Source organism: Artibeus jamaicensis, unplaced genomic scaffold (assembly GCF_021234435.1).
Source record: "Artibeus jamaicensis isolate MK-2021 breed Jamaican fruit bat unplaced genomic scaffold, CSHL_Jam_final contig_1128, whole genome shotgun sequence".
Taxonomy (NCBI): Eukaryota; Metazoa; Chordata; class Mammalia; order Chiroptera; family Phyllostomidae; genus Artibeus; species Artibeus jamaicensis.
In genome coordinates, this window is record NW_026521220.1 from 972,263 (window position 1) to 997,373 (window position 25,111).

General features: G+C 53.5%; 1 protein-coding gene across 2 annotated transcripts in view; it reads right to left on the reverse strand.

Annotated features, from left to right (window-relative positions):
- The window catches only part of CABIN1 (calcineurin binding protein 1), a 123,959-nt gene that overhangs the window by 77,374 nt on the left and 21,474 nt on the right, over positions 1 to 25,111 (reverse strand). For both annotated transcript variants that reach the window (XM_037158721.2, XM_037158720.2), the window contains exons 11-22: positions 23,595 to 23,731; positions 22,548 to 22,765; positions 21,173 to 21,251; positions 20,589 to 20,776; positions 19,595 to 19,747; positions 18,259 to 18,453; positions 14,577 to 14,819; positions 13,129 to 13,285; positions 9,677 to 9,792; positions 4,347 to 4,508; positions 3,359 to 3,565; positions 3,023 to 3,168 (exon numbers count right to left, since the gene is read on the reverse strand). In XM_037158721.2, coding sequence (XP_037014616.2) covers positions 3,023 to 3,168; positions 3,359 to 3,565; positions 4,347 to 4,508; positions 9,677 to 9,792; positions 13,129 to 13,285; positions 14,577 to 14,819; positions 18,259 to 18,453; positions 19,595 to 19,747; positions 20,589 to 20,776; positions 21,173 to 21,251; positions 22,548 to 22,765; positions 23,595 to 23,731 — 2,001 coding nt within the window. The remainder of the gene's footprint in view (positions 1 to 3,022; positions 3,169 to 3,358; positions 3,566 to 4,346; positions 4,509 to 9,676; positions 9,793 to 13,128; positions 13,286 to 14,576; positions 14,820 to 18,258; positions 18,454 to 19,594; positions 19,748 to 20,588; positions 20,777 to 21,172; positions 21,252 to 22,547; positions 22,766 to 23,594; positions 23,732 to 25,111) is intronic.

Consider the following 25,111-nt stretch of genomic DNA (forward strand, 5'->3'; position numbering starts at 1 on the left):
GCCTACGAGATTCCCTACCAGCTGGAGCCCAAGCTGTGCTCACCAACATAGACAGGCTCCTGGACTCTGCTCCCCTGCTTCGAGGGGTTACCCACGGACTGTCTCCGATGGAGAGGAAAGGGGGTGTTCTGCAAGGCACTGAAGTACTGGCCCGAAGGCGACGACAGGAAGGCTCCCGTCCAGCTATGACCTGAACTAACCCTGCACTGGCCGAGCCTGCCATCAGGACACTCCCTGACCACAAGCACAGGGCAGCCACCCGGCCTCTACCCATTCCCCCTCTGGACCCTCTCCAGTGTAGTGCCTAGCAGCGCCACAGGTGTTGCTAGGGACCACGTGATGGCTGAGCCCACCAACCTGAGGTCACCTAAAAGAAACTGATGGCGAGAATGCAGAAGCCTCTCTGAGACCATGAATGGCCCCAGAGACTCCGAGACCAAGACGATTGACAGGCACTTGAGCGAGTCTGGAGTCTCCTGAGCGTGGTACTGAGGACGGAGAAGGCAGCCATCACACACAGATGCTGCCCTCCACATGCTGACAACTCTTAACCCACGTCTGCACTCACTCGAAGGCTGGCTGACTCGTTTCTGAAGTACCCAACAGTCCCCGAGATGCGGTAAGGACGGGGGGGACTTGTGAGGCTCACGTGCACTCAGCTGCACTCCAGACCCCGAAGACGAGAGCGTGTGGACAAAGGAGGCCTGGCGGATGAGCGCTGACAGAAGGGTAGCAAAAATGATGGCCTTCCCCTTCGCGTGGGGTTACTGAATGCACCCTTTCCTCCTCGGAGGCCTGGGGATCCGGGGCCCCACAAGACCCCCCAGCTCTGCTCAGGTCGCCCTGGGGAAGGAAGTGAGGAGGCAGGTGTGTCAAGCTCCCCTTCAGATGCTGGGAACTGAGTTAGGGACTGTCAACCAGGCTAGCTCCTGTCACACTGGGGGAGTCTTGTGGGGCACCTTCGGCAACTCCCTATCCCTCAGCTTAGGGGAAGAGACCACACCAGGGCACGTGCTCGTGCCTGCAGTGATACCAGAATGGAAACTGCAACCTTCTGTCACAAACATAAGTCACTGAGGACACAGACACGTTGACACAAAACTAAACACGCTCCTCTGTGTGCTACCAAGAGCCTCATCCGGACGTGGGTTCCTGGGTCTAGCAGAGCAGTGCACAGCCCACACTCAGAGAGGGCTGACCTAAAGGGACGGTGAGACCCTGAGGGGTGGTGACACTGTGACTGCAGGAGGAACAAGTGTCCAGAGCCCGTGTGCTGGGCGCTCACCCGCCCGGGCAGGCCCATCCTGACGCCGTGACAGTGAGGTGAGCTGCACTGGGGACCACGCCCGCTTCCCTTCCCAGAGGCCACCCCACGGAGCGCCTGGCCGGAACGTGGGCTGCTTCCGGCTCAGCAAGACAAGGAACGATGGACCCGAGAAAAGGAAAAAGACAAAACGGGTCACCAGCATCCTCACATCCTCATGGACTGTGTGCCCACAGGAACCACCAACAAACACTGCCGCCGGACACTCCACTAGCCACCGAGCCTCCTGCTGTGGGCTTCATTTACACCAGTCATCTCGGATGACGTAAAGGAAAAAAACAGTATCCAAACTTCCAATCTGACTGGGACAAAAGATGATGCGGGGTCTATCTCCCCTGGCGCGTGCCTATAAGTGCTGGAATGAAGGAGGCCTAGGACCGGGCCACCACCCCCTCGTGGTTCTGGGGCAGGTCCCCACAGGACACTCCGCTTCTCCGGCAGGGCCCCTGGTGGGCCAGCCCCGCTGAGTCGACACCCTCGGAACAGCTGGGCGTGCAGGCCGGAGGAAGGCCTGGCTGGGCTGTCATGACCTCACTTGGCTGACTGAGGGACTGCCTGCCGTGGAAGAGGTGCCACGCCAGGAAGGTGAGTGTGGTCACCCGCACTTTTCGGATACGGAGGCAGCAGTGCAGGAGGTGATGCCTCGCTGTTTCACAGCGACACTCTGTCAGCCTGAGTGCAGGTCTGCTCTACCACACCGGCCCCCTGTGACCCAGGAGAAGACAGCCCAGGCCACTCGCATGTGGCTCCCTGCCTGGGGGAAGCCCCTGGCTGAGCAAAAGGGGTCAAAAGCTCTCCCACAAGCTATGAAGTTCTGAAAACTGCCTTCTACACTCAGGTCCCAGCCCCCGGTCCCCACAGCCAGGTGGGTCCTGACAAGGGGGAAAAAGTGGCTTACCCACGGTTCAAGGTGACCACCACGGGGTGGCCCCTGATTACTTCCAGGAAGGGTGCCAACAGATGCTAGTCTGGACCCTTCAGAGGCAGGTCAGCCACAGAGGGTGGCCTTATTTTGACCTTTACCCAAGGCTTCCCTCCTAGGTGTGGCAGCCATGAAAAAATACGGCCACTCAGTCAAGCTGAGCAGGACGAGCGGGCCAGTCACTGCATCTCAGCACACGGCGACCAGGGTGCCCAGGGAAGGAAGCACGGGCCTGATGCACAATGGGCTCCGCCATACTCACCACTGTGACCATTGCTGCTGCTAACCACGCCCTGCACCAGAGCAAGGAACTAGAACCCCGCTGCGGTGCTTCCGTCACCCCCCACCCCGAGAGTGAGAACCCTGCCTCAGTGTTTCCGTCACCCCCCACCCCGAGAACGAGAGAACCTCCATGGTTAAAGACACTGAACGGAGGCAGGAGCGCACATCGGCCAGCTCCCCAGAAGGAGCTAGAAAAGGGGTGGCACATCGCCCATGTGGGCCAGGCTGCACATCCTTGCCCTGTAGCTCAGGACCCCGACAGACACCTTCTCTAATCCCAGTGCCAATGCCAGGGGTCTTCCGGAAAGGGGCTTTCTCCATTGTGTTTCTTTTTATGGAGAGACTTTCCTAGTAATTGTAGGGTCTAAGCCACCTTGTCATTCCTTGGTCCCTGGCCCCTATGCCATGCGGGAAAGAAAGAGCTTACTGATCCACAGTCACCCCAACTGCCCCACCAGCCTGGCCTCACACCAGGTCACTGGCCAGCCACTCACCTGTCGGGGCAGATGCAGATGTCATGCATGTAGAACTTGATGGCCTTGGACTGCTCCTTGTTTTTAAAATGGTAATCGGCCAACAGGTAGTAGAGCTCATTCACCACTGGGGGAGAGGGGTCAGCCCCTTCTGGGAGGCAAGGCACCTGGCAGGTGAGAGGGCAAAAATAAGGGGAGGTGAAGCCAAGCTCTCAGATGTAACCAGTGACGCTTCAACACAAGGGCCATTCACGCCAGCACAGGACACACCCCTGCTTCCCGCAGCCCTGGCTGCTGGTGTAGAGCCAGGCACAGAGGCAGCAGTGCTGAAGAGAAGGTAAGACAAATAGCCCCTACCTCGGCAGAGGTCCCCTCAATGTAGGCAGAGACTTTGTCGAGGCTCAGGGCCGGCCTCTCTGTGCGGGGCACAATGGTGGCAATTCTCTTTAGGAGGTTGGCCAAGTCGGCAGAAACGGTGCTGGTCTTATAGCTGTCAAATTCAGGGAGAGTCTTCGGCTTAAAATATTCAAACATAAACAGGGCATCTTCCCATATAAGGTCCACCTGGAAACAGAGAAGGTTGATTGTCGTATGGTCTGGGCAGAGCACACAGGGAAAGTTCTCCCAAGGAAAGGCAGTGTCGACGTAGACGAGGGCACCACCTGTGAGAGAGCCCAGGACAAGTCCGTATACTTTGAAAAACCGGCATGCCTTCTATAAGTCCCAAACGCAAGTGTGTGAAGAGCAGAAAAGTGAGTGGCATAAGCCTGGTCTTTATGAAGAAAATGCTGCAGACTGAGGGCCGCACTTGGTGCGTTCACTTGGCCGGCCAGAGGGCAGGGATCATGGGCCACTGAACCTCGACTCGCCTCAGCCACCCCGGTGGTCACCTGGTTGACAAACACTGACCAAGTGCTCACTCTGGGCCCAGATGGCTGCATATTCCACGCAGCAGCCACGCAGGGCGCTGCCCAAAGGAGCGCAGATTCAGAGGTGGAATCTGTAGGGTCAGAGGATAACTGGCAGTACTGCTGAGCCATAGTGCTCCCAATAGCGCTCTGCAAGTCAAAACCAGAAAAAATGAAAACCCCTGAGAAATTATTCATAGCATCCAAATTGTTCAGAGAAAAGCTATCAAAACCTGCCATGCTGCATCCGAGTGACTTGTCAACACTTATGAAGCCACTGGTGCAAGGACTGGATTACGTCAGACTGTCTTCCTGTCCTCGCCAACACAGCTCCAACCAGAGTTCGCAGCTGCACATCTCACCCTCTGGGAGTGGGCAGAGCCCCTGCTTCCCGGGGCGCCACTCTCCCCAACAGGGGTGGGGGCCCGGAGCCTCACCTGCTGGGCCGAGTGCTCCTCCAGGTACCTGGCCTTGCTCTTCTTGCTGGGGAAGCTGTACAGGCAGTAGAAGCACTGCTCCAAGGCTGTCTCCAGCTCCTCCTTGTAGGGGTGCGTGTCTTCAGAGGTGGAGGCAGCAAGCTCCTTCTGGAGAACCCGCACCTACAGTGAGCGAGTAGGAAGAGACGCCTCAGGAGGGGCCCAGGATGACCACTATCCTACCAACTCTGTGAATCTGAGAGGCCAGGTCTGTTGGGCCCATTTTCTGGAAAGGGCCTGGCACCCTCATAGGAGCCGCTCTGGACCCCACTCTGGGAGTGGCCTCCTCAGGGGCTTGCCAGGCAGGCTTCCTTTCAGCACACCCGGTCGTTTCTATCAGCTGCTAGAAGGAGATATTATATGCCCTCCGAGAAATTCTTACTCATTTACTCATCCATTCATTTGCTCCTCAAATATTAACTGAGCACCTTTCTGTGCTACGAACAGTGCAACACAGTCCCTGCTTTTAAGAAGCTCAGATTCCAATGGAGGGCAATTAATTAACAAAAGTTGTAATGTAGGATGATAAATCCCACTAGGGCTGAGGGACTCTCTCCCACACAGAACATCAGTGAGGATTCCAGAGGATATGAACAGACCACTCAGCTAAAAAGTGTGCTCTCTGGACAGACGACTGAATCACTATCGCTGCGCCCAACCATCGGCAAACACACATTCTTTTCAAGCGTCCATGAGATCTTGACCAAAACCAGACAAACAGCAAGTCTCAGCAAGTACCCACAACTAGATGACACAGACCACATCTTCTGAACACAATTCAGTAAAATTAGAAATCAGTTATATAAGGATAGCAAATACAAAATGTCAAAATGATGGCATATAGCTAAAAATGTACTTGGGAAAACATTATAACCTTCAATACATGCATTAGAAGCAAAAACACTAAAATAATCATCCACCTTAATAAGTTAGAGAAATACAAAGTATATCCCAAAAAGAAAAGATAAAAAAAAGCAAAAAGCAGTTTTAAAAACCCACAAAGCAAATCTAATAATAATAATGACGATGAAAATAATAAATATTAAAGTGGCAATTAATGAACTGGAAAGCAAAGAAACAGTAGAGCAATAAACCAATAGCTGGTAGTTTGATAAAAATTAATTTAGATAAACCTCAGAAAAGACTGGTTTTCAAAAAGGGGCGGAGAAAAGACGATTTCAGCAACAGAAAAGAAGTCACAACTGGGGGATCACGGCGGCATTTTAAAGTGTCAGCAAACACCACGAACAACTCGATGCTTATGTGGACACTGTTCCAAAACATAACTGACTTACGAAGAGGAAATCTAAATGGGCCTGTACTGTAACCAGTGAAGAAACAGAGACGATAGTTTAACAGTTATCCGCCCACCCCCGCCCAATCCAAAGGGAGAGCACTAGATAAGAAATGAAAAACTGTGACCCATGGGACAGCCCTGCCACTGCCTGCTTCTTGCCCTGAAGCTAAGAACAGCATTTATATTTTCAAGTGATTTGTATCAATAGGGGAGTATGACTTCATAATATCTGAAACATGAAATGCAACTTTCAACACCCACACGTTTTTACACAATGTCTCTACGGATCAACTGTGGGAGCCTTTCCTCAGTGGGAGCACTCAGTGGCTGCAACAGAGGCCTGCGGCCTACAAAACCTAAATGATTTACAGTGTGTCCCTTTACAGAAAGTTTTGTTGAGCCCTAGCCAAGAGAATCAGACAAGAAAAAAAGAAAACTATAAAGATTTAAAAGGAGATAAAAAAAGTTATTCCTGGCCCTGGCTGGTGTAGCTCAGTGGATTGAGCTCGGGCTGTGAACCAAAGGGTCACTGGTTCGATTCCCAGTCAGGACACATGCCTGGGTTGCAAGCCCGCTCCCCAGTGGGGGCTATGGGAGAGGCAACCACACATTGATGTTTCTCTCCCTTTCTTTATCCTTCCCTTCCCCTCTCTCTAAAAATAAAAAATTTAAAAAAGAAATAAAAAATATTTTTCAAAAGTTATTAATGGACAATATGACTGTCCACATAGAGAATTTAAGAAATCTACAACCCACCAGAATTGACAAAAGCAATAAGCAAAGAAGCTGTGCATAAGAGAAACCTATTTTTTTAATTTATTTTTAGAGAGAGAGAAAGCGTAGGTGGGAGGGAGGAAGAGAGAGAAAAGTATCAATTTGTTGTTCCACTTACTTATGGACTCATTAGTTGACTCTCGTATGTGCCCTGGGGATTGAACCCACAACCTCAGAGTATCCGGATGACACTCTAACCAACTGAGCCATGTGGCCAGGGCAAAAAACTATGATCTTTTAAAAAAATGTTGTTCCTGTGTGTCCAAAAAAACAAAAAGGAAAAAAAAATTAAATATCTATTTATAGCACTATCAAGAAAATGCCTAGGTACAAATCTGACATGATATATATGAATCTTAAGGAGGAAATTACACAACCATATTAAGGGACACGAAAATATAAGACCTCAACAAATGGAGAGAGACACTATATTCATAGCTGGAAAGATTCAATCACATAAAAATGGCAACTCTCCCACAAAATAATGAGGTCAATGCCGTTCCAATCAAATTCCAATATTGGAGGAGGGGGTTCACAAAACTTTTCCTGACTAATCTTACAATGTTTTGGAAGGGGAAAGCATCAAGAACAGCCAAGAGAATGTGATTAATAGGTATGCAAGTAGATTAATCCTAGCAAGAATCAAGGTCTCTCAAAGATAAGGTGGTGTTAACAGACACCTAAATCAACAGAAAGAAGAGCCCAATGACAGACCCTCACGAATAGGAAGGGACCTTACACACACATCAGCGCAGAGAGAACAAACTCTTCAATAAATGTACAAATACTGAAGATGGAGGGGACCTTCCTGTGACATTCTGTCTTTAACAGAAGATGAGTCCACAGCAAATACAGCAGGTGGGTGGTTAATGCGTGTGCAATCTGGGCGGTAACACACAGGACACAGTAAAGGAGGGCCTGGCCAGAAGTCAGTAAAGGCTCCCTAAGAGGGGCTGTGTGAGCTGAGAGTAGATGAGTGGACGAGCATTCAGCAACCCAACCTGAGCATATGGAAAGAAATATAACACTCAACATGAGATCCAAGAGGATCCTCCCCCTCAAGAACATTCTCACTCTGTGCAGGAAAACGGCACGCACAAAGGCCTCCCACGTCGGCTGCAAAGCGCTCTCAGACGCAGTCCTCTCCCTGCAGACTGGGAGTCTGGGCCCTGAGAAGAGGCGGTAATAAACTATTCGCCTCCCTACGTTCCACAGTACCCAGAATAAGGAGCACTCCACAAGTACTTCTGGGTCAGTGATTGATCGTCCTTCTGTATGTTTGGTCACTCATTCATTCAATAAACATCAACGGGGCGGCCATCCATGCCAGGCACTGCACAAGGCCCTAGAGATGCATCAGACGGCACGGCTTCTAAAGGTCCCTGGTCCTCCTGCTGGGTGAGGACAGAGGATAAAGAAACAAATAGCAAGGCTGCCCAGCAGTCAATGGGACAGAGAGTGGCAGGGCCAGGGAAGATGTCTCTGAGAAAGTACCTTCTCAGCTGAGACCTGCCTGGCAAGAAGGAAAGGATGAGCCAGCCTTGCAGGCCCCGGGGAAGAGTGTGGCAGGCAGAGGGCTCTGGGATGGTCAGGCTCTGAGCAGAGAGCGGGTGCAGTTAACAAGCAGGGGCCGTGTCCGCAGAAGTGAGGGTGCTGCAGGTGGACTCGAGGCAGGAAAATTAGAAGCTATGAAACACAGCACTGCTCATACCACTTCTACTCCCTGCAGTTTGGCTGCGGATCCTGGCAGCCAAAACTCATGCTCCACCAAAGAAGATATGGACAAAAAAAAACCCTGGAGTAGGACCATCCCACCATCACCCCCTGCCTGCTCTTTCCTCTCAGTGCCACTCCCACTGGGAGCCGGTTTGCAAAGGTGGTAACTCATTCTCCACTTGCCCCTACGTCAGCATAAGGTGACTGCCTTGAGGAGGTGACCCTGTGGAAGTAAACAGGGTCCCAACACTCTCTAAATAGGAGAGGAAAGGCAGAAGAAGGGAGTCACTGATTCCTGAGAAACATTAGAGACTCGGCCTGGCACGATTTTTCCAAAAATGGTCCTGGAACACAGAGCTGACCTAGGATGAGCACCCCAAAGGCTCTTGAAGTTCACAGGTGGGGCAGACAGTCAGGCATCTGCAGCTGGGGCTGGAACCCGCCTCAGACACCAACCAGCTCCAGGGCCCTGAGCCAGCCAGATGGGTCTCTGAGTCCTCCTACAAGTGCTTTACACATACATTAGTCTCATTCAATCACTCAGCCCATATTTATTAAGCACCTACTATGGACTAGGTGCTGTGCTAGGTACTTGGATCCAGCAGTGAACAAAACTAACAAAAATCCCTGCGTCCGTGGAAGTTGCGTTTCAGTGGAGAAGAGACACGCGATAAACAGAATTAACTACAATGGCATGCTAGAAAGTGAGGAGAGTGATGAGGAAAGCAGAGGGCAGTGAAGGAGGATCAGGACTGAGGGGAACAGCAGCTGTGGAGAGGGTGTGCTCACTGAAAGGGTACAAAGCAGAGGATGGCAAACCTTTTCTTTTAAAGGGCCAGACAGTAAATATTTAAGCGTCCCAGACAATGTGGACTCTATCAGAGCTAATCAACTTTGCCACTGTATTGCAAAAACAGGCCTAGTTAATATTAATACAAAAATGTGGGTGTGGCTATACTCCACTAGAATATTTACGTACAGATATTACTGGCTGGGTTGGGTGCCCTTCCTGTGCTCCGTAACTTGTCTGAGTGAGGCATGACCTTGAACTCAACATTATGATTTGGGGACAGTGATCATGCTGCTTATTGCCAGTAAGCTGTCCATCAAGGCTGACAAAAGTGAGGACATCTGTTTTCGCTCACTAAATATGTATTTACTAATTGAATGAATGCAATGGTTATCGCCTGAGTGACTGCTACCTGGCATGACGAGTGGAGCTTGGCAAACAGGACTCAACAGAAGATGGTGAACGAAGTAATCTTACTTCTAAAATTACTCTTAAAGGCCTGGCCCTGCACCCAATACATAACAGACTCAGTAACAACGAGTGGATCTAAGTTTACCTACAGCTCAAGGCCAGGTCCAGAGCCCCTGAGCCTCAGGTGCGCAGGACACCAAGTTCAGGCTTTCTGGAAACTTTGAGTTGTCATTTGTGCACAAGTCAAAGAAGCACAGCAGGCCCCACAGCAGGAGCAGGCTGAGCGAGCCCAGCAGCACTTACATAGAATCGCAGCAGAGCCCCGTCCGAATTGCAGCACCAGGACCTCCTGCCCAAATACTCGTGGGCCGTGTTGAGCAGCATGAGGGAGGATGGGAGCATGGGTGTCTCAGCCATCACTGGGGAGAGACCAGACCGGCAGTGAGTCGGGGCGGGGGGACATGTGACAGAGCCACAGGCAGTCTCTCTTTTGTGGGCTTTGATTTCATTACCAAGGTAGCTACAGATTTTTCTTTCCTTTTTTATCTTCTTGTCTTTTAAAATAAGTAACGAGTGGCTTTACTAAGCAATTCAAATCATACGGTAAAATATAAAAAAGAAATGCCTCATTCACTAAGTAGACATTTGGTGAACATCACTGGCAGTATCTTTCTCTGTATATGTGAGACTTTTTGAAAAAAGTGAGTAACTTATAACAGTAGAACCCATACTGCATATACCCTTTCTTAAATAGAAAATCCTTGTATATAGGTCTACTTGAATATTAGAGAAGAAAAAAGAACTATCATATTTCAGTAAAATGTTTGTTCACCACTAGAACTATTAGTAGTTTCTTTAAAGATCCCTCAGTATTTTTGAAACTGGGCCATAACCCATTAGTGGGCTTGTAACCAACATTTTTAAAGAGGATTAGTAGAGAATACATCAGAACAGAAAATACTAGAGGGAATCACGCCCACTAGAATAAAGGTTCTTTCATGAAATTTGTTTCTTTTTTTTTCCCCTATGGGTCAGTCCAAGTTAAAGTATGAAAAGCATTGGTTTAGAAAAGTCACAAGATCACTCAGTTCAAGCCATTAGTTTTTTAAATTGGTCTTCCAGTTCCCATTTCAACAGCATCAAATGATTATCATGCAGATGAGTAACAGCTCTGCACACTTCCTTCTTTCCCCCATCTGCCAATTTTTCTTGGTTCACATCATTTGTAGTGCTTTTAGGTTTCTAACACTCGCATTCTGTTCTGCAGCCTCAGCCGCCCAGGTGCTCTCTGGTGCCCACCCGAGTTCCTTCCCCGGCTTTTTCGTTCAGCCGCGTTCTGGTTTACCGGCTCCACCCTCCAGAAGTGCTTCTAAGAAGCACCCACAGGGGCCAGAATCCCCGTCTGTAAACGTCTGTTACCACTGTGATGACAAGTAACTTGGCTGGACAGCTTAGGTCGCGCTGGCTTCCCTGGAGGGATGTGTGAACACACAGACGTCACCACAACTGCCCCACATGCTGCTGTGCAGAAACCTGAAATGAGCCTCCAGGGCCACACACTTTGAATCTGAGGATTTCGTTTTTATTACAATTCAGGGAAACGTTCCCGTGTTAATACTGGGTCGGCTGCTTCCTCGGTTTCATTGCTTAAGTCTTTCCATCAGAGCGCCTCTCACCCCGACACTGGACCGTCCCTGTCTCCCCCGCCGGCCACCTCCTCTTCTCCCCAGTGTGCTTGGCTCTCAGGCACACCCGCTGCTGTCCGTTGTGTTCTTTCTGCTCCTTGCTGTTTTGGTTTATTAGTTTATAACGGTGAGATCTGGTTTGCAGTGTTTTCCCTTAGTTCTGCAATTTTCTTCTCCATTTAACTTATCAGCTCAAGTGTTTTAAATAAATCATTTTCTCATGCAAATTATTTACAGAGCCTCTGCCTCTGTTGGAACAGACTTTCTTCCAGACTGAGTTCATCTGTTTTTTTGAATGGCACATTCTTCCTTTCCTCCCCCCCCAACACGGGGTGGGGGTGGGCTCCAATGGTACAACACTGCCATGTCGTCTCGTTCGATCCTGTTTACCTGCTGCTGAGGCGGTTCCTCCAGACCAAGTGCTCTGCCACATCACAAATGACTTTTCCAGGGCACTGTCCCACATAAGACCTTTCCTCGAAGCTCTAACTGTAAAGCGGGTGTTGCTCTCAATCCCTTTTTCCGGGGCCCGCATCTACAAAGGTAGAAGGGAGGGCCCCAGCCAGGGCTGATACGGTCCCTGCTGGAGGGCCTAGGTTTTGTCTTGCCCTCTGAGATCCCCTTTCAGGCAGCACTTGCCGCCTGGTGAAAGGGTGCGGTCAGCAGGCAGCCCTCAGCTGTCAGTTCCTTCAGGGTCTGCTGTGTCTGCAGACTCCCCTCACCGAGGTCGTGCCCTTCCTGCGGGAGCCCACATCCGGTGACTGAGAAAGAGGGGCATGTAAAGGCCCGGCCACTTCCGTCTAACCTGGTGCAACACCCTGCCTGGCCCTTCCTCCTCCGGGGCTCCCTGTTCTGAGCCCAGTCTTCATCGGGCCTGCATTGCAGCTGGGCTTCTCCCTCTGTCCCATCCTGCTTCCTCCCCTTTCCTCTCACAAGTAACGATCCCCAATCAGCCATCTCGGTGTCTGCTTCCAGAGAACTCAGTATGTGACAATGTCCCACACCAGGCCCCGCCCCACCTGACCAGAAGTGTGCTTCGTCCTGGGCCCCTTCCCTGGACACAGTCTGGTCGCTGGGCGATGGTAGGACCCAGCAGCCCCGCCCGCCCCTGCCAGGCCCGGGGAGATACGGATGGCCTTCCCGACCAGTCTGCTCTTTACAAATGAGGATATTAATAACAAATCCCAGGATTCTGTCAACTTAGCATCTTCCCTCGGTTCTCCTACTTAGGGCAAAGGAGGGACGGGAGCCATACCTGCTGCCAGTCCACCGGGATCTTTGATTTCTTTCCTTGGCCTCCATTTTCAAAGTTCATGGCACCTGACTGATGATCCCCTTTTCTTGTTTGTGTACTGGCAGTTCTTTAAAAACTATTCTGTTTGCATAATTAATCTGGGGGAGAGGGGACTCTTAATCTAAGAGGATATTTTTTGTATTCCTTTTATAAGAAAAATAATAAGCATTTATAGTTGTAAACTTTAATATTGACCACTCACTAAAACCCTTTTGGAAAACGTGGAGCTACTATTTGTCAAGAGCTCTAAAGATATTCATCCCAGAAATTAATTTTTTAAAAATCAGTTTAGCAGAAGCAACAAGGTGTGCATGAAGGATCTGGAACACACTGCCCCACTGTGGATGCGCACACCCCCGCCTCACTGGCCCGCACACAGGAGGAGCCGTGGGGTGTGGTGGTTACGTGCAAGAGCTGGTGCATGGCGGCCCATCTCCCAGGCTCTTGTGAAGCCAGAGGAGTCAGCAGGCAGGGGGCCTCTCACAGCAGCGGCGGCGCCCTTGCTAAGCACTCACCCTGCTGTCATTTGCTCTGCACTGACACCTGCACCAGATAGGACGCACTTCATACGCCCACTGACGCCGGACCCCCCTGCATAGTGAGCTCCCTAAGGGAGTCTCTGCCTCTGTCCAAGTGACCAAAAAAGTCTCTCAACTAAGCCCCAAGCCCACTCACAGCACCTGGATAGGGCTGCAGGGCCCTGGGGCAGGGGCAGAGGCAAGAGGCAAGGGACACACAGGTCAAGGCCTCCCCCACCCAGGCCCACTTCCTACCACCTTCATCCGCTGGGCTCTGAAGCTGCTGCTGGTGGCACAGGGACTGGAAGGTGTCCTCTTCCTGCCAGATGATCCGGTGCAGAATGACCCAGGGCAGCACCGAGGAGACGTGGGGCTCCTTGGGCTCCTCCTGCACGGCCATGCTGCAGTCAATGATCTGGGGGGTGGGGACAGGGATGTCACAGCAGGGCCAGCACTGCCCCCAACCCAGGGTGAGTGCTCAGGGCACAGCAGGGGCAGGGGGCCTGTCCCCACTGTTCGGTTTGGGAACACTGGTGCCACAGCGCCCATCAGGTCACCTAACAGAGGGCCACAGAGCCCGACAACAGAGCCACGCCCCAGCCTCAGAGGAGCCGGCTCTGACCATCCTCTCTCACTCCATGTGCGGCTCCTACTGTGTGCTGAGCCCTGTGCTGGACACAAGGGTGACAGAGGTGAACAGGGCACAGGGGAGCTGCCAGCCCAGTGGGAAGAGAGCCAGAGACAAGCCCCACGAGAGCCATGGAGTGGTATGGTTGCTGTGAGGGAAGCAATCGAGGGCTGTCATGGGGTCGCAGAAGAGGGGTGGGGACAGATGGAGGGCAGCCCTTGAGAGAAGGCTGCCAGGGAGGTGGCCGCAGTGTGCCCGACCCCCAGAGAGGGCAGGGAGTGATGGCAGAGGGCGGGTATGCAGACGGAGTCCCAGAGGTGACCCAGAAAATGAAAGATGAGGGTGGAGAGGCGGCTGGGGGACCAGTGCACTTTGGGTGACAGGCGCCCTGGTGGGGCTGTGAAGGGTGCGGTGAGGAGAAGCACTTTCATCTTCCATTTTGGAAAAGTGCCGCTGTGGCAGGGTGGTAGCTGGACTGGGGGGCAGCGTGGGCAGGGATGCCTGGAGGGAGCACGCTGCCATAGTTCAAGCAAGATGACGTTGGTCTGGGCTGAAGCAAGGCAGTGGAGACGGAGGGAGAAACAGGATGGGGTGTTGAGGATGAATACACGGCAGAACTTGCTGACAGCCTGAGTGGGAACTGTCAGGAGAGAGCCAAGAGGGGCTCAGAGGAAGGTTCCCTGTCACGAAGTCTGCCTGGACAATGCGGAGTGCTGTGACCCCCCAGTGGGAGACAGGAGGCCTGGGTTCCAGCCCTAGCTCTGACGCTGGCTCGCTGCAGGCCGGCCAGGGCCTCCTGTGCTAAGCCTGCTTCCTGCCCTCCAAACAGGGGTCCGGAAGAAACCTGCGGTGCCAAGTGCCACGCTGTCTCCAACCACCAGGCCGCCAACTCAGGAAGGTTTGCAGCCAGTGAACGGCCACTCACCACCTGAGGTACCCACCTTTCTTCAGCCAGAGAAACCAGTGTATCCGCTTGGGGTACCTAACTGACAATAAAAGCTGGTGAACTACAAAGAAGGAGGATATCAGACAGACGCCCCTGCTGTGGCAAGGCAGGGCAAGAGGAGCAGGGGGTTACCTGGATGAGGTTGTTGGTGAGCCGGACGAGGCCAGCGGCAGAGGACGATTCCTTCAGGATGCTTCCGCTGCTGTCTGCCAGGAGTGCCTGCTCGATGCCCAGCAGCAGCCGGGTCACCGTGGCCACCCACTCCTCCTTGGCCGCAGCCTCGCTCGCATTCACCATCTGCTGGACCGCCTCATTCAGAGCCACGTCCGAGCACTCAAAACACTGCTGGTGGTCCTTCAGCCGGAGCAGGGACTCCTGAGCACGGAAGGAGGGCGCTGTGAGAGGGCGTGACGACTCTCTCCACACCCGGTGCTCAGGACTGCAGGGCGGGTGGCTGGGGTGTCCGAAGGAAAGGGGGAACATACACATCCCTGGGGCATCTGCAAGGGCCACAGTGCCCTGTGTGCAATCACAGCATGGCAGGCCGCCCGAGAGGGAACTTCCAGAAAGGTGCTGAAGCTCTGAGCCTCGGTTTCCTCACTTCTAAAGCTGGGACATGGGGTTAGTGGCCAAAATGAGGCTGAGTGACTCCACCACCTGTGTCAGTTCGCACTGACTGCCAGGCCACCCAGTCGTGGGCTCCCCCAGTGTCATGGCTCTGGAGGGTCTCAGCGGGGAGGGCAACTGCCCGGGAGGGTCTGTGTCACAGAGGAGGGACTGAGCCAAGACCAGGGCAGGGCACTGGCCAGGCAGTGCTGAAGCAACGGACCAAGTGCAGCAAAGTACTGAGCCCCTCTGAGCCCCAGCCATCCCTCCCCGCCGGGGACCCCAACTGTCGAAGGAGCTCATGCCCACCTGCACTCAGCACACTGTCCTGACAGGAAAGAGCTATCGGAATGCCACGCTGCTCTCTGACTGCCATTCTAAAACCCCCTCTGAAAGCCATCACTTCTTGTCACGGTCCCTCTCCTCTTGTTCTAGAACAATCCCACTTAAGCCCCTCTGGCCCTGGCCTCCTCCATTACCATGGAGAAACGGCCTAGCTGTGCACGCAGGCCGGGCGGGCAGCCAGTTACACCCAGAGGAAGCACCTGCCACCTAGCGCCCCCTTGGCTCTGACCTCGCCACAGCTAGGGCGCAGCAGTGGCTCCTGCCAGCCTCCACACGTGCAGCTGTCATGCACTGAGATGACACAGACAGGTGTGGGGACAGAAGCATCCCAAACCGCCTTTAGTATGTGCTGCAACATCTGAGCACAGATTGAAACCACCCCCAACTTGAAAGCCCTGATTGCCAGGGACACGAGGCCTGTGTTTCTTCAGAGAAAATGAGCACTCCAGCAGGAGGCCACCGAGGTGTGAAGGAGCCCACTGGGTGCAGGTGTGGAGCCCCCAAGGCCTGAGCTGACCCCTCCTGATCGAACACCAAACGGGCAAGGGACAGGAGACCACTTTCTAGCAGGATAAAGACTAGGGACCTCGCGGTGCAGCCGGAGTTGCCACGGAAGTGAAGGATGGGAACCTGCCAGCAGCACTCTGATGTGATAATCCCCAGGGCTCAAGGCCAGAAAGAGCTAAAAGGCAGAAGAACAGCTGCCAACAAATGAGTGGAGACCCAATTACCACTCTCAGAAATAAAGGGAATTCAGAGAAGCGGCTGGATTCAAAATAAACATGGCAAAACTCAGCAAGATCCCTAAAAATTGGTCGTGCAACATCAGAAAACACGGCCAACATAAAGGTCGTGTTCAGAACAGCACCCCAAAGGCTGAGGACCAAGAAAATTACACACTGGCGTGAAGACCGCAGAAGCCAGGAGAGGCGGCCCTCACACTCTGGAGGGGAGGGTTCCACGGCCGACCCTGCCCTGTGACGGCTTCATGAAGCAACTGAAATGCAAAACATGAAACAGTAACACCCCTGGAAGGAAACAAAAGCAGAAGGGCTTTCTGTGTGTTTGCTGTCTGGTCCGCCCCCCTTGCAGAATGCAGGTTCCATTAGGAGCGGCTCCGCGCCCAGAGCTGGGAACACAGTAGGAACGTGGCCCATGTGTGTGGAATAAGTGGATGCATATTTTTCCAGTCTTGGAAAGACTGTCTAAGCATAATGGAAAAAATCAGAAACATATGAAAACATCAAAAGATTTGACAACATAATTCAAAACTTCTGCATGTCAAAAAAAATACAAGCTACACTTAAAAAGCAAACAACACACTGGGGAAAATATTTTCAACATTTGATGAGAAAGAGATCAGTATCTTTGATAATGTGAACAGCACTCCAGATCAGTAAGAACCCCCCCCCCCCCCCCATAGGAAACTGAGCAAAATCCAGGAGTCACTTATTTGCAAAAAGCAGGAGCTTCCACGGCTCCGGGCCTGGGCCCCGCCCCGCCCTTAGTTTTGCACAGTACCTGCCCAAACAGCAGCCTCTCTCTCGACAGGGCATCTGCCACACCCAGGAGGTACAGACTACAGGAGCAAATGACATCTGAGCCACTGGGGCCACCTTACAAAGGCAGAGAGGACTGGCCTCTGCCTTCCTACCCACCCATGGCCTCCATGGGTGCACCTCACTGTCCCTCCCATACACAGCCATGCTGGACTCTCCCCCCACCTGCCACAGTAACTGAGGTCAGACGAATCTCATCCCTCAACCTCTTGACTTCCTCTGCCCAGAGCTGGACCCTCCGTCCCACCTCTCCTCTCTGCCACCCTCTTTCCTTTCCAAAACCAACTCTTCCCTCTCCTTTTACCAGGGCGGAGAGGCCTCCACTTATTACCACAGTTGCACCTCTTCTTTTTCCCAGTTCAAGGAAGTTATTAACCACAAAGTCTCACATAATCTGAGCAAAAAACCTGAGAAAAGACTGGGCTCTCTTTCCAAGGGAAGAAGAAGGACCCGGGAGTAAGATAATAAATATAATGTGATTAGCATGTGAACCACAGGGACAAAACAATAGACCACCCAATGCCATTAAGCACCTCACTCTTGTCACCTCCCATGTCCAACTCCGTGCTTCCCGAGGACGGTGGCACTGATGACAGCTGGCACCCCTATGGCGCTTGCTACAAGCTAGGCATGGCACCAACACACGCCAACTCCTATAAACCCCACAACGGCCTCTGAGGTAAGGACAGTGATCATTCCCATCCCAGAGTGGAGGACCTGAGCCACAGACAGGCTGGGTCAGAGTCCAGTGCCCAGGAGACCCTGCAGCTGACGGGCTCCGGGAAGGGCTGACCTCCTTAAGCACAGAGACATGCAGGAAGCCAGGGAAGGTGGGGCAGGGGAGGGGAGCACGTGGGCTTCATGCATCAAACTCGTGTTCTTTTCTTTCAACAACATGACCATGTGTGGGTATTCATTTTATCTGGATTCTTTACATTGTACAGATATCATCCATTTTTCTACCTACTCAATAGTTAATTTTAAAGTTATTTAAAAAGACAGGCAAAGGAACACACAGGTGGATGGAAGACTAGCGTCCTGACTATTCCTCTTCCTACTCTGCTACTCGAAAAAGTTCAGAGTCAAGTGTGGACTCACCTTGAGCCATGTGCCACCCTGGAACCTGCACACCTGAGTTCCAACCTTCTCCCACATTCCCTGACTGGCATCTCCCTGGGTGTCAACTTAGCGGATTTTACTCCCACTTTTCTAGATTCTCAAGGGCCACCTCATAGCCTCCAGGGAATAAACCAACACCAAGCAAAGAAGGCATAAGTGGGTGAGGGGGCGCCAGCGGCATGCACCTGCAGCAGCAGCAGCTGTGCTGGCCTCTCGGGAACGGACGTCATGAACTCCAGGTGCTTGGGCCGGTCGAGCCCACTGGTGCACAGGGTGGGGCGCAGCAGGTGCACCACGGCCTCGTAGTCGCCAGCCTCATAGAGCCGCTGGATCTCCTCCAGGGACTGGCACCGCTCCAGCGACTTCAGGTTCTTATCGATCTGGAAGAGACCCAGAACTGCTGCCTGATAGCAAACCCCTCAAGTGCTCACCGAACCTGGCCTATGTCTGCATTTATCAGACCCAAAAGTGGACTCCCCTTAACATGCCAGCAATTACAGTAGGTGGATACTTTATAAAAAGCATTTTTATTAATGTCAAGGCATTCAATTCTTTTTTTTTTTAATATTTTATTTATTTATTTTTCGAGAGAGGGGAAGGGAAGGAGAAAGAGTGGGAGAGAAATATCAATGTACGGTTGCCTCTCATGTGTCCCCTGCTGGGAACTGGCCTGCAACCCAGGCATGTGCCCTGACTGGGAATCGAACCGCAATACTCTGGTTCGCAGGCCCGTGCTCAATCCACTGAGCTACGCCAGCCAGGGCGGCATTCAATTCTTTAAAAGACAAACATAACAAAAAACAAAAACCACCCAGAAGCAGAGAGGTTCGGAAAAGTGTGTGCCAAAATGGCCGGACAGCCTTGCAGCTTCAGTGAACAGGCTCGGGGAGCCAGGGAGCATCAGGCTACCAGAGACTCACTCAGCCCTGGGCCGAAGGCTGGCGTACATTGCTAACCCACAAGACCCTCTCCTCACTGGAGTCCTGCCTTGGTGCCCAGGATGCAGGCGGCCAGGCACTGCTCTTCTCCCTGCCCTGAAACAGCTCTGTAAGGACCCGAAGGCCTCTTCTGGCTGATGTGGACATGCCACAGACAGGGACGGGACGGCGTTGGAAGCAGCAGTGAGAACAGGAGTAGGAGCTGACGGAGCCTGGCCTATACACCGTGCACCACCAACCCAGCCCCGCAGCCTCGCCAGCCCTGTTAGCTGCCGCTGGAGTTTCCCTCTGGTTCTGCTGTGGCTGCTGCCGCACGCAGCCCGGACAGCGCAGCAACAATCTCTAAATCATGCTGGCAAATTCCTCTACCCTGGCCCCCGCCACCTGGGCAAGCTACCCTTGGGGGTGTGAGTCTGAGGTGCCCTGTGCACCAGAGCTGCCCCCGGGGCCCTGCCTCCTCCCCAGGGAGGAAGGAACCCTACTTGGCATGTGGGCTGCTCCCTGGTCCTCTGGACAGGTGTGGCCTGGTCTAACCCAGCATAAACCTGTGATCAAGGAACACCTTACGAACCCTCCCGCTCACCTCCTCCAGGGAAACGACCGAGTGGTTGTGGAGGTTGGGAAGCCGGATGACGATGTCTCTCTGCTCAGCCCCCGCCTCCGCCTGGATGGCCGTGGAGCTCTGGAGCATTTCTGTGCAGATGTCGTAGTTCTCCAGGGCCTGCTCCATGTCCCCCTGGTCCAAGGAACACAGGTCACGGGACAGGGCCAGAAGGAAAGGAAGTCCTCCGCTGTGCCAGATGCCTGGCCTTCCTGGTCCCACTAGACCGCAGGCACCATGAGGGCATTTTATCCAGTTACCGCAATACCCTCTGAAAAGGGACCTGACACACAGTGGGGGCTCAGCAAGTGTCTGTGGGACGGATGCACAGATGGACGGACAGAATTCACAGCGCTGCTCCAAGGGGAGGCCTCGTTAACCCTGTGTTACAGGTGAGGGCACTGAGCACACTTGAGCAAGGCTGAGTGTCTTGTTCAAAGGTCACGATAATAAATGGATTAGAAGCTGGCCCTGTCCTAGCTCCAGACTGACTGTGACACCCTTTCACTCCTACCACAGGCCACCAGGTATCGCCATGTGCGAAGGTGCCGGGTGACAAACAGTCTCCCCGGCCTTCCAGACCAGACTCCAGAGGGAAGGTTTCCGAGAATTCCCACGAGACAGGTGGCTCACTCCCTTTTAGAAAGCTCTGCAGCCATCCGTGCACTGGCTCAGGCTTTCTTGGGAAAACATAAGCCAAGAGTCAAGGCCCCAAGGCAGTCTTAAGTGAGGGCTCTAGAGGGGCACAGGAAATCCGTCCAGACCTCTGTCGTGCTGACGTGCTTTAGAGGCCGGTGGCCACACTGGGATTTCTGAGATGCTGGAAATGCCCCACCGTGTGCCACCCCCTCGAGCTGAGCCCAGGGCGCAGCAGGTGCCACACACACACTTGTGCCTTCAACAGGCGTCCAGCGCTCTCTCCCATCCCCGCTCGGTGCCAGGGCAGGCTCCCCAAGCAGCCGACCACAGAGCAAACCTGCAGCGCCAGGAACCGGGCCTTCAACCAGTACACGCGCACGACAAACTCCAGCCAGCCATCCTCGAACAGGTCCCGTTGAGACGAGGCAAATGACAGCTGCAGGAGGTCACCCAGGAAGTGGGTGCCTGGGAAATCAGGCCCGAACCTGCCATTCCCCACGCCAGCAGGGCAGTTCCGGGGAGACACTGAAAACAAGCCAGGCCAAAACGAGTCAACTTCATGTGCAGGGTCAGGATGTCCTGCTCCCTAGAGGTCACCCTCAGCCCTCTGGGAAAATTAATGAGACGTGTAAATTGTCACGTAACTTGAGAAAACTAAGATCCCACTTCCTTCAATCCTAAGTAACAGAAAAGCAGGCAGATGGCTCCCCCTGGGGATCATCCGCTGCTAACCACTTCCTGAGTCTCCAAGGGACTTCTCTGAGACCCTGGATTTTTCCAGGCCTGAGAAGCCAACCCAGGAAATGTGCATACTGCAGATTCAAGTCTGAATTCCATGACTCAGCCCCCCTGCGCACCCTTCCTCCTGACTGCTGAGGCTTTAGAAAGTTACCCCTCCTCAGAACCGAGAATGCCCCCTACCTGCAGAGCTTCTGCCCTTGGTCAGCAGCCACTGGTCCAGCTGGAGCTCCATGCAAGAGAGAGACATCAGCATCATGTCCTGCAGGACAGACCCAAAAAAAAAGGTCAGGGACTGAGTCACACAAAGTGTTGGGGAATGGAACGACATTAAAGTAAAATTTACTTTGATAAAAATATCATTCTTCTACCTCCTTCCCACTGAGTAGATGACAATCAGTGGCTACCTGCCAGGACATTAAGAGAAGCAAATGGACCTGCAGTGGGACAACACCTGGGAGGAGCCTGGAGTCTTCAGTCCTACGGGCCTGCTCCACGCAGACGCAGGCCTGTCGCCTGCCCAATCCATCCACACCACAGCGCCCGGTCCTTGGCAGTGCCCAGTCAGCACATCGCTCCCCGGCACACAGAGAAGCAGAGGCTCAGCAGTAAGAAAGCACCGGCTAAGCGCAGGCACAGCTGGGAAATGACAAGTCTGCTTGTCTGGGGACCAAAGCCTCAGACCCCAGTCTTCTCTTGCCACTCCTCACAGACCCCAGGGGAACAGACTCAGCAGGCAGCAAATGCCAGCAGGCAGTTTCCCAGCAGGGCTTCCCAGTGGAGGCTGCATGACCAGGAACACTGCCCATGTGCCTGTAAGTACCTGCCAACCGCAAGCTCCTTCACCTTCAGTGACCCCAGCCAGAAATACTACCAGGGAGGGCCCTGAAAGCTCCCAGTGCTCCCTCCTCAGCATTTAGCCTTCTTCCTCCACTGGGAGAAGGGGGCCGGAGCACCCTGGGGAACCTTGAGCCCTGGGAAGCACCAAATGGAGAAGCCTAGGGTACAGAGTGCTGCTGGTAGAGAGGCTGAGCATGCTTGGCCCCCTACTGCCCCAAGCAACCGCACTTAGCTTCTGCACATCTGTTTTCTCTCCTGTTTAAAAATCGGTAACAGTCCCTGGAACCTCAAACATAACCAAGTCTTCACTTTCCCCAGACTCTCTGCTGGCTCTCCTCCATCTCAGACCCAGTCCTCCCCCTAGCCCCGCCCCATCTCACCCCTTCACCTCTACATGGGTCCAGTTCATCCCATCAGCTCTGCCTCCAGAACTCCCGCCCCACTGCCATCACCATGGTTCACTTGGCATCAGCCTCCTGAAGACCCTGTGCCCACTCTCACCCCCAAGGGTTTCCTCCCCTCATCCTCCAGAGATCTCTCTGGGCACAAACCTCATTCCATGATTTCCTGTTGCAAAACTCCAGGGGCCCAGGTTCCAGGCCCAGAAGTCAACGTAGCCAAGCAGGCTCAACACAGCAGCAGCCCCACACCCCAGAAGGTCCCCGTGCCCAGCCCCGGCCCCAGCCTGACAACGGCCCTGCAGAGGCCCCCATCCAACCTTGATGTGCTTGTTGCTGCAGTCCCTCAGCAGTGGGTTGGGCAGGCTGGTGCTGTGCCTCCTCCAGCTGTGGTAGATGCTGAGCACAACCTCTGCCAGTCCCGGGGGCCACCTCAGCAGGAACTTGTGGCCCATGGCCTTCAGGTAGCGCATCATCAGCTCCAGGATGCCCCCATTGGTCAAGTTCTCCAGCAAGAACGTGTGCACATCCTGCTTCTCTGCCCAGGGAAGGAGAAACAGTCTGACTTGAATAACGGACCTTGTGTGCCAGGGTCTCCCATTCTCTTTGGAAGAGACAGGGGAGCAATGGCAGGGCTGGGGCAGGAGCAAAAGAGACCTGTGTCCTCCCACCACATGGCAGTGCTGGGTCAGGCTGCCAGGTTCCCATCCCAGCTATGGCCCTCACCAGTTGAGAGCAAGCCTCTCTGAACCTCCAGGTCCAAGATGGGTATTAAAGGGTGGACCTCAAAGCGCTGCCGTGTGCACTGAGCGAGTGTGCAAAAAAACACAAAGCACAGTGTTTAGCACACAACGTGCACTTACCAGGTGCATCAGACACATCTGACTCGCAAAGTGCACCCCTGGGTGTGACCTGGAGCACTCGCCCTTCAGGGAGCACAGCAAGGTATGAGCGCAGGCATTTTGGCAGACCTCCCGGCTGGCCATGGAGCTCAGGCCTGAGACAAATCCAGGCAGCCCCCTGACCACATTTTAAAACACACCCAGAGCTGCCCTGTGTGGTGTGGCTCAATGGGTTGAGCACCAGCCTGCGAACTGAAAGGTCACAGGTTCAATTCCCCAGGACACACGCCTGGGTTGTGGGCTAGGTCCATAGCTAGGGGTATGTGAGAGGCAACTGATCAATGTCTCTCTCACGCATAGGGGTTTCTCTCCCTCTCCTTCTCCCTCCCTCTCTCTGAAAAATAAATACATAAATCCTTTTAAAACGAACCCAGAACCATTCCCCCAGAACAGAACACAAGAAGGTTTCAGGACGACGGAAGGAAGAGCTCCCCGCACGGAACAACCACACTGCTCAGTCCCTACCGGACTCCATGAACGTGGCTGAGTCGAATGACAGCCTGTGAGGCCCAAGGTTTGGGAAGCTTTCCAGCTTGGCTTCCGACTGAACTTCATAGCTACTGAAGGGGTCGTCTTCCTCCTCAGGGTCCAGTTTTCTCAGCCTGCACGAACACACCAAAATCACAAAAGCCACATCACGCATTTTGAAACCTGAACTCTTACTATCAGAGAAGTGAAATCTGCACCAGGCAGAAGCAAGCTAGAATAAGTGAGCGGCAGGGTCCAGCACCCAGGCCTTCCTGAGCTGGAGACCTGTCTGCGCCCTCACTCACTCATTCGCCCCAGCAAGAGACGAGGGCCCCGGCCTGTGCCGGGTGCTATAGGCACCGGAAGTCAGCCCTAAGTGTGGCAGACCCTGCCCACGGTAGGCTAGCCTTCTCACAGGACAGACAGACAATAAGCAGATGCACCAAAATAAAGACTCCAAATAGGGACCTACAGAGTGCTTGTCACAAGGAACTTCACTGAGATGGCAGGGTCAAGAAGTCCTCCGAGGGGGAACGTTTACACTGACCCCGGGGAGAAAAGGGACCGGTCACGGCAAGCAGCAGACAGGCTGGAAGAACATCCGGGATGTCCTAAGAGCTAAGGGGAGCCCAGTGAGCAAGGAAGAAGGAGGCAGGTGAATGAAATGGGGTGGGGCACATCATACTTCCCTGCAGAGTTCATCATAAACCCTGTAGAGTTCGGCCTCCCCGTGGCTCTCACAGAGCTTCAGAACGGTGCGGGCCTCTCCCAGAAAGTGCCATTCTTTCTTTCCTATGTCTCCCAAGGCCCACATTTTCATGTCCTGATAGATCCCCCCAATCCCACGGCCCTGCTGCACACATACTTGGGGGGCTTTCCGATGTCCTCATTCACCAACCACACGCACCCCTGGGCACCTGCTGCAGTTAAGCAGCCACACTGCCCTGCCTGACCATTTGCAGCAGCTGGCGTGACCCTGCACAGGACCGCTCTTCAAGGTAAGAAGATAGAAACCACTCCAGATGAATGGGGTGAGACCACAGGACTGAAGGGCAGGTGGGGAATGGGCCGCCCAGCTCTCCAGTGTCATCGACCACAGCCCACCCTGAGGCTCCCCCACAGGGAAACCTGCCTCCGGTAGGTACCACACCTGAGGAGGAGCTGACCTGGGAGCCCTGCATCCTCAGCTTCCTGAGAACAACCTCCATTTCTAAGCATCTCACTCTCACCACAGAAAGGCAGGCAATAAGAGGGAAAACAGGAATTTGGCTGCACAATGAGTTTACAGTCCACCTAGAGGCTCTGGCTCCTCCTCCACCTGGATGCGGCCACCACCGAAATCAGCCGTCATGAGCCGCGGACCTCACTGAGGACTCCTGGCTGAAGATGCACACCGAGTGCACGTGGCCACCCCCGAACTCCACACAGTGACCACGCAGAAACAAAAATGTGTACGCTCGCAAAGACACAGATGGGTCAGGGAGGAAGCCCCAGCAGGTAAGAACGGTGACCAC